Source organism: Gracilinanus agilis, chromosome 1 (assembly GCF_016433145.1).
Source record: "Gracilinanus agilis isolate LMUSP501 chromosome 1, AgileGrace, whole genome shotgun sequence".
NCBI classification, from domain to species: Eukaryota; Metazoa; Chordata; class Mammalia; order Didelphimorphia; family Didelphidae; genus Gracilinanus; species Gracilinanus agilis.
The window spans coordinates 483,528,689-483,539,931 of NC_058130.1; the positions used below are offsets into that span (position 1 = coordinate 483,528,689).

Below are 11,243 nucleotides of genomic sequence, written 5' to 3' on the forward strand. Positions count from 1 at the left end.
CTCAGACACTTCCTAGCTATGTGACCCTGGGCAAGTCACTTGACCCCCATTGCCTACTCTTACCACTCTTCTACTTATAAGTCAATACACAGAAGTTAAGGGTTTAAAATTAAAAAAAAAATTATAAAAAAAAAAAATTTTAAAAAGCACCTACCTCCCAGAATTGTTGTGAGAATCAAATGAAATAACATTTGTGAAAAAAAGTGACTGGCATATAGTAGGCACTCTAAATATCAGCTATTATTAATTCTGTGCCAACCCTATAAGAGGCAGGGCAGAGGGAATGCAAAGGGAGAAATGCCCAGTAACTGGGTTTGTTAACTTTGGCATACATGTGTCCTAGAGGATTTGAGACATGCCAGTCAAACTAGTTTTCACTGGCTCAGTATCCATCACTCCACCCTGGTCCTTGAACCCTTCATTCAAATCGAAAACTTTCCCAACTGAGGCATGCATGTATAAGGCAGATGGGGAAGGAATTAATGAGCTGGTACTGAATAATTGCAGCCCACAGAGGATTGTTATCAGGATGTTGACTATGGCTCTCATACAAAGGGTCAGGGTTCAGATCCACCCATCAAATACTACTGGAGCCAGGTGACATTGAAGTTGGCTACCTTTAGAAATACAGTAAGGGATTTTGATATAAAGAGTGATACTATAACCAAATTAGGGGAACACAGGATATTTTACCTGGCAGATCTTCGGAGAAGGGAAGAATGTATGACTAAACAAGAGATAGAGAGTATTCTAAGATGTAAAATGAATAATTTTGATTATATTAAATTAAAAGCTTTTGTACAAACAAAATGAACAACAAACCAGGGAAAATTTTTTATAACAAATGTCTCTGATAAAGGCATAATATCTCAAATTTATAAAGAACTAAGTAAAACTTATAAGAATACAAGCCATTCTCCAATTGATAAATGAACAAAGGATATGAACAAGCAGTTTTCAGATGAAGAAATCAAACCATCAATAATCATATGAAAAATGTTCTAAATCACTCTTGAGTAGAGAAATACAAATTAAAACAATGCTAGGGTACCACCTCATACTTATCATATTGTCTAATATAGCATAAAGTGGTAAATGTTGGAGGGGATGTAGCAAAATTGGGACACTAATGCATTATTGGTGGAGTTGTGAACTGATCCAACCATTCTGAAAGGCAATTTGGAACTATACCCAAAGGGCTATAAAACTGTGTTTGTCTTTTGATCCAGTGATGCCTCTACTGGGCCTGTCTCCCAAAGCAACAATAAAAAAAAGGGGAAAGGACCTACACATACAAAAATGTTTATAGCTGTTCTTTTTGTGGTGGCAAAGAATCAGAATTGAGGGGATGTCCATCATTTGGGGAATGGATGAAAAAATTGTGGTACATGTTGATGATGGGATACTATTGTGCTATAAGAAATGATAAGCAAGATGATTTCAGAAAAACCTAAAAAGATCTGTGGGAACTGATGCAGAGTGAAATAAGCAGAACTAGGAGAACATTGTACACAATAATAACAAACAATATCAGATGATGATATCTGTGAAAACTAGGCTACTCTGAGCAATGTAATGAACTGGGACATTCCTGAAAGACTTATGACAGGTAATGCTATCCACCTTCAGAGAAAGAACTGTTGGAGTCATCTTTCACATCAGTGTATCTTTGGTGTTATTTTGGCGTTTTAGCTATGTATGACCAATATGGAAATGTGTTTTACATTACAATAATAATGTAAAAAAAGAAAAGAAAAGAAATACAGTAAAGAAAAATACAAGTCAGCACTTAAGAGTTCTTTTCCAAACCAGCCCAAATCCTTTCTTCTCAGTTTAGTCCATTTCTTACTATCTAATGACAGGAACTTCAATGTCCCTAAATTTTCCTGGCATACTACCTTGGCTGGAACCCAATGATTATCACCTATTGGTTTCTGCCAGATTTTGCTCCGTATCCCACTTACTTCCTTTTTCCTGAGGAAAAGTTTACATAATACCCTGCTAAGACTTGGCTGGCCATTTGCCTCAAAGGATATTCTTTAGGGGACCCCTTTCTATATTTTTAATGGGGTTTGCAGGAAGTGTAAATAGCCCTTGATTCCTTGGCTTCTTCTTGGGTGACATGGAGGCCTCTCTGGTGGGCCCAGTCCTGTATTGTGTGTGCATGTGTGTATGGTGGTGGGGAAGCAGTGGGTATGTCTTTTTAGTTTTATTGATGTTTTGTTTTTACTTTATAAACATATATAGATTATTCCCACTCCTTGAGAAGTTTCTCAAAACAAAGAAAAAGAATTAAGCAATGTAACAATAGTGACCTCATCTGAAAGTATGTTAAACATTCCACATGTGCAGCACCTTCCACACCTATTTTTTTAATATTTGTGGAAATCTATTTTCTCCCTCTCCCATCTCTCCATCTCATTAGAAAAATAAAAAGAGCAAACAAATTCATTGTACCAAATATGAAGAGTCAAGCCAAACAAATCCTCTCATTAGCTGTATACAAGGTCAGTTGTAGATCTCATCATCAATCCCCTGAAATGATGGATGGTCATCTTATTTATCATAATTCTTAATAGCTTTCAAAGGGTTTTGTCTTTATGGTATTGTGGTTATTGTATAAATTGTTCTCTCCATTCTACTCATCTTGTTCTTCATTGGTATATAAAAATAATAAAAATTGTTCATGTAAATCGTGCTTACCTCATTGTATGTCAATTTATATAAATCTTTCTTTTGAAATCATCCCTTTCCTCACTTCTTAGAGGCTAGTAGGACTCCATCTCATTCACATATCATAATTCATTCAGTCATTCTTCAATTACTGGGCTTAATTTCCATGTTATTGCCACCAAATCAAAAAGAGTTGCTATAAATATTTTTGTCCACATAGGACCTTTCCCACTGTGATCTCCTTTAGGAACAGGCCTCATGGTGATATAGTTGAGTTAGGTCAAAGGGCATGTACTGTTTAACTTGTGTATAATTCCAAATTGCTTTCTAGATTGGTTGTACCCTTTCACAGGACCACCAAGAGTGTAACATTGTGTGTTAGTTTCTATGGGTAGGTGGGTATAGTTCAGTAGTGAAACCAAAGGGACTGATGTCATTATGTTTGCATACCTTGGGGAAAAATCCCTTCAGTGAGCTCAGACTTGAATGACATATGCTATCAGCTTTTCAGTTTGGCTGCTGACAGAACATCAATCCCTTCTTCCCGAGTTTATGATGGATTTGATTTTCCAATGAGTTTGACACTCTTCAGTCAGGATTACTCAAGAATCAGACTGGGATGATCCCAATGCAATTGTGGCAATCCCTTGGATGCCTTACATGGGACTGGGCTGAAAGCACCAAAGAAAACTCTTGGTCTTTGCATCTAGATATTCTATTCCTACAGTCACTTGGGTTGTGGTATCTAGAAGACTCAGAAAATGTCTAGTTTCCCCATTTGGCCATCAGATAGTACTGGGGCATAGGACTTGTGGTTCCTGTCTGCTCCACCCTCCCAGGAAAAAGCCCTGCTGGGGACCACGCTTCTCACCCATTCATGTTTGCCTTTTTCCATTTAATCTGGCAGGTTCCTTTATCTGTTAGCAAAATATTACTATCTCTTTCTCCACCCACTCCTTGGGTCAAGGTAGGCAGGGCAAGTTTAGAAGAAGGGTAAAGAGGAAATTTACCAGAACTATAGGTCTGATATCAGAGTTCATAAATCTTACTGACAGCTACAAAAAGTTATCCCTTGAATTAGACATGGGTTCTATCTTTCTATCCTTTTGTACTTTCCTGTGCCTCTAGCTTTTCTATAAGTGCTGCTTTCATCATGAGGAATAATCAAGGGATAGAATCCTCAGCTCCCTTAGAAATCTTATGTTTGAACAACCCATTGCTCAGATTCTTGGGTATTCAAGGCATATCCTCAACTTCTGAATGCCCTCATAGTCTAAGACTCCTGGCCACCTAGACATTGTATCTAATGGGGAAAAAAATTTCCATCCCATAAGGGGTTAATTTATTATACTCAAATAACTCTTTGCTTGAAATCCTGGAGTGTTCAAAGAACACCCTTGACCTCTTGAACACCCTTGTAACATTCTTCCTGGTGCCCAGCCATTCCATCCCTCAGGTAAGATTCCTAAGCTGTGATGTTGCCCTTGCTGAGGAATCTTTTCCCTCCTCCCCACTCCCTGCAAAAAGCTATCTGGCTAACTGTGCTCTTCACAGTCCACTTGTGACACCAATTTATAGTGTAGGAAAATTTGGGTAAATAACAGCAGGACTACACTGGAATAACGTTTAACAAAACTATTACTATTTAGGAGGGGAGAACAGATAACTAACAAGGATCAGTCTCAGCATGTAACCCTCTTCTAACATTGGTAGCACATAGTGGGGTAGCTTCTAGAGGTAGAACCTTTCAATGGCTTTCTCCCTCAGGGCTAATTCCCAGAACCGCTTGAGACATATATAGCCAAAGTTGATTGATTCCAGTAGAAGACTCTTCTGTCCTCCACAGGAGAGTACTAGTGAGGATCAGTGAAAAGAGAGTATTTTCTTAATTGCAGGGTAAAGACTAAGGAAAAAGGGGCAGGAAAGTAGGGAATATAATTCTAATTTTGCCAATCCAGCAAGAATCTGAGGGATGGCCAAGAAATGCCCAAGTTTCTTGGTTTGTGAACTTGCTATGCATATTCAGAAGGATTGGAGCTATACAGTAAAACTGGCTGAAAACTGTTAACTGTTCACAGTGGGCTATCAGCCAAGGATACAATATAGCCCTAACATGGGAAGTCAAAGATTTATTTGTTACTAGTCTTGCAAATGTAACTGGAAGGACTTTAAAATGAAGAGAAAGCAGAGAAATCTGCTTAAGAATAAACAAGAAGGATACCATAGAAAATAATAGCTAAAAGAATAACAATTAAAAAGTCCAATCATTCATCAAAGACAAAAATCAAGAAAAGAGCCATTCAAAAATGTAACTGTACCACTGAGGTTTATAAGAATGGGACTTGGTATCTGGAATACAACTCTAGAAAGGTATACTTCATTTACAAGAAATAGAATGTGTAAAAGGGATATCATTGCATATTAAACTCTGCCAGGCCTGGAAAGGGAGGGTCCTTGCTTCTTGGGGGAGCCATTCCATTGTACTCTAGCACCCTCCGCCTCTTCTTAGAACTTTATACTGACTGCTAAAATTTTACTATCAATCATTTTCCCCTTTCCACTAAACAGTCAGTTGTAATTCTAAGATTTAGATCTAAAGAATAGTTTGAAAAAATGCTGTTTTCTATTAGAATGACGATTACAGTGTTTATGGCAAAATTCTATATTATTGGGTTGTATCTTCAAATTACAGTGGCCTGATGGCTGGTCCAGAGAATAAGACCTATTTAATATTCATTCACAGGAATATTCACTTCTAACTCTTTTCAAATGAAAGGCAAGAAGGTCTAGTAAGAGCACAATTCTTTATTTATTAGCCAAAACAATCCTGATTACATCAAAGCTTGGAAATAAAACTGTTTGTGGTAGTCAGTCACTGAAATGACAGACCACAGTAAGGAAGAGAATAAGAAAAAAAGCAAGTTTGGTTGGAGAGTTTGCTCATTGAACTGAGCTGGTTCATTCATAACAGCTAATTCCTGTTCCATATAAAGATGGAAATTCTTTACTCCACCTTCTCATAGACCCTGTGGCAAGTGACATCGTTCATAACACAGTCCTGGGAAGAAAAAAGAGTAGAGATTAGAAGAGGCTAGTGTTAATGCCATCTTGGTTCAGGGACCTGAGGAAGCGTAGAATGGAATACTATACTCTGAAAACTTATCGTGGGATCAAAGACCTAGAGTAGCATTGGCAAACATTTTCAAATTTGAGTGCCCAAACTGCAACTTCAAGCTGCCTGTGAGCTGCCCCGCATTACCCCAGAGTGGAGGGGCATGCAAAAAATGTCCTCGGGCACTGGGAAGAAAGGAAATGGAGCAGTTCCCCCATACTGGCCTGGTACATGTGTCAATACTTTGCCAATGCTGACCTAGAACAATCCAGTCTCTGGTAGAAGAGGCCAAACCCATGACATTTTAGAGTCTTAGAACATTACATATGGATAGGATCATGGAGATTGAGTTAATTCCTTCATTTAACCAATGAGAAAATTGAGATCCAGGGAGAGTTTTGCTAAAGGTTCCATAGCTATTAGATAATTAATTTAGAGGGTAGTTGTGAGGAATACATTTTGTGAACTGCAAAGCAGAAGTGCCATATAAGGGTCCACTATTTATATGGAGAGGTGTTAGAAAGAACCCAGGATGGAATGTGTAGATTACTCAGTATAAACTTACTGCTTCCACTTGGGAAGACAATACTTATGCTTAGTGAACTATCTTTGTCTATGATCAATAAGTTATATGTTGCAGACTGATGGATTTGGAGACTGTGGACCCAGATACGAAGCAAAGCTAGTGTTTGCTTGAACGAGTCATTTGCATTGAGGGTTTTGGTATTTCTGCTGCTGGGCATGGTTCTACTTACTTTTAGTGCCATGGACCAATTTAAGTCAACTAGCAATAAAGATGGAATCTATAGACAGGGAAGTTCCTGGACTTACCACCACTAGCTTTCCATCTTCTACTTTTCTTGTTATTGTGCTTTCCTTCCCATCCCATGACTGGTGCTGGATCAATGAACCATTTTCAACAGAACAAATGGTCTAAAGAAATAAAATTTCACAATTGTACTGCCAAGCAATCATTTCCTAATAAGTGTTTATACTTGATTGAGATCTTTGACAGAGAAATTTTCTATAATTGCTCCTATTTTCCTTGTGAAAGCCTGTCTGTAGTAATTATACACTGTAATATTTTAGGAGACACTTTATACAAGTCAAGACTTAGACTAACAGATCGGAATATTTCAGCCTTCTAACTCACTATACTATTTTTGAAAATGAATTTTAATTGTTAAGAGTTGCTGCTTACAAATTTCTTATTTTAAGATCAATAAGGAAAATATGTCTGTTTCATTCGATTCTTGACTAAAAACAGTAGACATTTTGGCAAGTAATTAAACTATTTTTATGACAGTCACCTCATCTGCAACAAAAGATAAAATATCAGCACTGACCTGAGTTTTCCTGCCATCAGCTGTGGTTTCTTCAAACTTCTCACCAAGTTTACAAGAGAATTGTGTATTTTTTATGGTGCTCTCAGTCTTAACAGTAATTGTATCTCCATTTTCACTGATACAAACATCGGGTTTGGCCATTCCAGCCATTTTCCTGAGGGCCATCCCTACTCCTGCCAAAGAAAGTTACAACATGTTAAGCAACCACTCGTGTTTTGTTTAGCCTACAAGATGTAGGGGGGGAAATTGATTATTAAAGTTGATTTACTCAAAAAAATGATTCATTTATGAAAACTGATGGAATTTCAGTGAAATAGTTAAACTTAGAAATCTCAAGAGCTTTTTCATGCTTCTTCATAGCAATTGGTCTGACTCAGCTAGCTTTCTTCTTTCTTAGTCAATACTATTGATCAAGACAGAAAAGTTATTCCAAGATGTTATGTTCCAAAAGAATATGTTGGTAATTCATGTTACACTTCCAATTTCCAAAGATGAGATTTCAAATAAAAGACATTATTTTATTTGAATAATGATGGAAAGCTTTCAAACATATATGTCTTTTCTGCCACCACCACTACCATACAAAAAGGGAGGGAGTTCTTAGGCTCATAGCATCATAAGACTTAGACCCAGAAGGAACCTCAGAGGACATTTAGTTTGACACACTCATTTTACAAATGAAAAAGCTCAGGCCCCAAAGTGAGTAACTCTTGATTTGTCCACGGTCAAATAAGCAATAAGTGATGGAGCCAAGATGTGAACCCTGTTCCTCTGAAAATCTACAATTAAAAAAAAATAGGAGCTTTTAATGATCTATTTGCATAATTACCTAATTGCCAAGTCAGCCACACATTTAGGGGGTTGAATTACTAAGTAGACTCCAGATGAAAAAACAAAGAGTACCTGTAGTCTCTATCAGACTATAGTTTTTAAGGATCTGTTAGATTACAACTTAAAGTAAGTAGCAAGTATCTGCATACTTACCTCTGATGTCAAAATCATTTTTAGGGTTGGAATGGGCCTCATTTTATAAATGGAAACAGAATGAGATAAGATTAATAGCTACTAAGCGAAAGATCTGGTTTTTGGAATCCCAATGCAGTGTTCTTGACCACATACTCAAGACTCTGCTTTGAACTGATTCATCCACTATTTACTCACTCCCAGGTAACAAAATAAAGTGTTGAATCACAGCAAATCCAACTGCCCCAAACCCCTACTTCTACAGTGGATGGAGAGAGCACAATGATCAATTCTGTTATTTAGACAGTCTCAGCATTGGAAGGGAGCCTTCAGAAATGATCCTTGTCCACTTGCCTTCAGGAGAGAAGAAACTATAAAGAGCTTAGATTTAGAGTTTTGTTTTTTGGAGGGAAGTTGGCTGTTAGTATAAAGAAGCGATTCTATAGCTTCCTTGAAGCCATTCCAAGAAGTTTTAACAAATTTAAGTTAGTTTTTATTTCTTTTGCTCTTAACGTAGATGAAAGATAGCTGTCATCAGACAAGTTTTGCCAGTTATAACTGTTCCAGTTTCCCCAACTGAGCACTGAATCCTAATAATCAAAAGTAAAGGGATTGTTATTATTAACCCTTACCTTCCATTTTAGAATCAATACTATATACCAGTTCTAATACAGAAGAATGATAAGGGCTAGGCAATGGGGGTTAAGTGACTAGTCCAGGATCACACAGCTAGCACAGCTAGGAAGTATCTGAGGCCACATCTGAACCCAAGACTTCATGTCTCTAGGCCTGGTCCTCAATTCACTAAGCCACCTAGCTACTCTCCCCTCCCCCTTAATCAATATTATTGACATAAGAAACACTGAACCTGGCTGCTAGAAAAAAAACACAACAATAACAACCAAACACTTGGAAGCAGAAATAATTAGAAATGGCTTTTTCTTTTCTTTTCTTTCTTTCTTTCTTTCTTTTTCTTTTCTTTTCTTTTCTTTTCTTTTTTTTTTTTTTGTGGTAAGGGCGAGGGACCAAAGGGAAGAATAGTTAAGTATTCTCAACTCCCAGGATAGGGTGGGCTGCATTTATCTCACAGTGAAGACTAAAGCTTGTAAGGTCCCTAGGATCGAAAGCCATTTTAGTCTTCTTTACATCTTCAATCAGATCTTGATATAGTTCTTTACCTACTGCAGATACTAAATTTAAAAAAAAAAGTCTCATATAAGTAAAACTGTAAAAAGCGCCTTTTATTTGCTTCCCAGGCAGTGTGGTAGGAAGATCAGTGGGCTAGGATCATATATAGATCTGGAAAGGACCTGAGAAATCATCTAGTTCAACCCACTCGTTTTACAAATAAGGAAACTGACCCTACAACTTGCCCCTGATTATGAGTACATAAGCAGCACAGCTGGGATTCAAAATCCTGTTCTCTGTTTGCAAATCCTGCCCTAGAGTCAAGATATATGGATTCTAGCTCTGGTCCACTTATCAAATAACTTTAGTTGGGCAAGCTGCCTCTTTGAATCTCAGTTTACTTAGTTATAAAATGGGTGGGCTGATTTCTAAGGGATGCACTCGATCTAGTTCTTTGGGATGTGCTAGCTTCAAAAATAAAGGAAAGGGGTTTGGTGGTCTCTGCTGCAGGGCAGTGGCCATTTTCCATTCTCCAATCAAGAGATTGACTTTTGGAGAGATCCAGAAGGAAAATTCTAAATGCAGATTTTACACAAAGACTGCACTTCCAAAGGATTGGGACAGCAAACAAAGGAACGCCGCAGTAGATTCGGGCCCACCAAGCCTGTTAAGTAAGGTTGCCAACCTAATTCTCCAGCTCCCGCCCCCTCCAAGGCAAAACCTATCCCCAGAAAGGAGAGAGCACTAGCGCCACACCCCTTGAGCTCCCTCCCCTCCCATTGGGCAAGATGCTCTTACAAAGGCAGGTGTTGTGGCCCTCATGGCTTCCAGGAACTTCAAGGAGAGAAGCTGAGGGATGAATGAAAGCAAGAATTGCAGCAGCTTTCCCAAACCAGCAATCCTTGAGCAAGGTTCCGCCATGCTACCGAGGGAGTGGGCACACCCCGATCCTTCCCTGAGGCCCACCGGGGTAGGGTTCCCCAAGGGGACGTAGACTCAGCAAAGGCAATTTGGCTCTCCATGCGCAAGAGGCAGCGATAGGGAGAACCAAAAGAAAATTAAGAGAGGAGAGAAGCAGACAGCCCCAAGGAGCCACAAATGAAGAAGGGAAAAGAAAGGAGAAGGAGGTGGTAATGACGGTGGTGCTAAGGCTTGTCAATTCTGCAGTTTCAGTTCCCTCCCAGCGCCCAGGCCCCACCGGGCTGCACCACGAGGAGAGGAGCGCGCTCAGCATGAGCTCAGCATGGGCTCAGCATCTCTCCTCTAGAGCCCGCGGGATAGAATGGCCAGACAGAGGTGCCAGACTGGTACACATCTGTATGCGTTCCCCAGAATAAAGAAAGCATGTCTCACCCAATTCCTTCATGTACTCATCAAATCCTTTAGTTTCCGTTAAGCGCCATTTGCCCAGTAGCTGCTGGGGTAAGGGCATGGTGAATGCAGGCGAGAAGAAGAGGAAAGGATTCCTGAGAAAAGAGCAGAGGATTCCGCTGAGAAGCAGAGGACCAGCGTGCAGATGGCCTGAGTCGGGTGCCTCCCATATATAGAGATCTGGCCATGTGAGGTGGTGGGTTGGACCAATGGGAGCAGAGAAGGTTCGGCCTCTTTCCATTCTCCCCACCCGGCTCCCCCCACCCCACCTCCAGCTTTCCTAGTGGCATAAGAGGTGTGAATGGGCTTCACCTGGCTTGAGCCTCCCTGCGCCTGGGGGGACTCTAGTAAACTCAGACTGCAAGCTGGGACACGCTGCAGCTCCTCCCAAAGCGCCTCGAACCCCTGTCCTATTCTGCTTCAGTACCAGCAGATTTGCCTAACCCTAGGCTTCCTAACCTTTATCCCCTTAATAGTTGTAGAAAACCATAGGCAGGAACCTGGAGAGGTGAGAGGCAACGATTCATCTCTCCCTTTCTCTTTCTCTTTCTCCCTTTCTCCCTTTCTCTCTCTCTCTCTCTCTCTCTCTCTCTCTCTCTCTCTCTCTCTCTCTCTCTCTCTCTCTCTCTCTCTCTCTCTCTCTCCAGAAA

The 11,243-nt window shown here is 39.7% G+C and overlaps 1 protein-coding gene across 1 annotated transcript; it reads right to left on the reverse strand.

Moving 5' to 3' along the window:
* Nucleotides 1-5,458: 5,458 nt before the first annotated feature.
* On the reverse strand, nt 5,459-10,849 carry FABP5 (fatty acid binding protein 5). The gene is made up of 4 exons (XM_044665817.1): nt 10,576-10,849; nt 7,132-7,304; nt 6,617-6,718; nt 5,459-5,731 (listed from the first exon to the last, which is right to left on the reverse strand). Exons 1-4 carry the CDS (start codon nt 10,832-10,834, stop codon nt 5,678-5,680), a joined length of 588 nt encoding a protein of 195 aa, XP_044521752.1. The 5' UTR covers nt 10,835-10,849; the 3' UTR covers nt 5,459-5,677.
* Between the last annotated feature and the right edge of the window lie 394 nt (nt 10,850-11,243).

Bases quoted from the DNA above. Each gene is read 5' to 3' on its own strand.
- FABP5 (XM_044665817.1), bottom strand. From the start codon at position 10,834: ATGGAAAGAGGCCGAACCTTCTCTGCTCCCATTGGTCCAACCCACCAC. The intron at 7,305-10,575 runs GTGAGACATGCT...TTTCTTTGGCAG, and splicing joins TGAGTACATGAAGGAATTGG to GAGTAGGGATGGCCCTCAGG. The intron at 5,732-6,616 runs GTAAGTCCAGGA...TTTTCTTCCCAG, and splicing joins AAGATGGAAAGCTAGTGGTG to GACTGTGTTATGAACGATGT.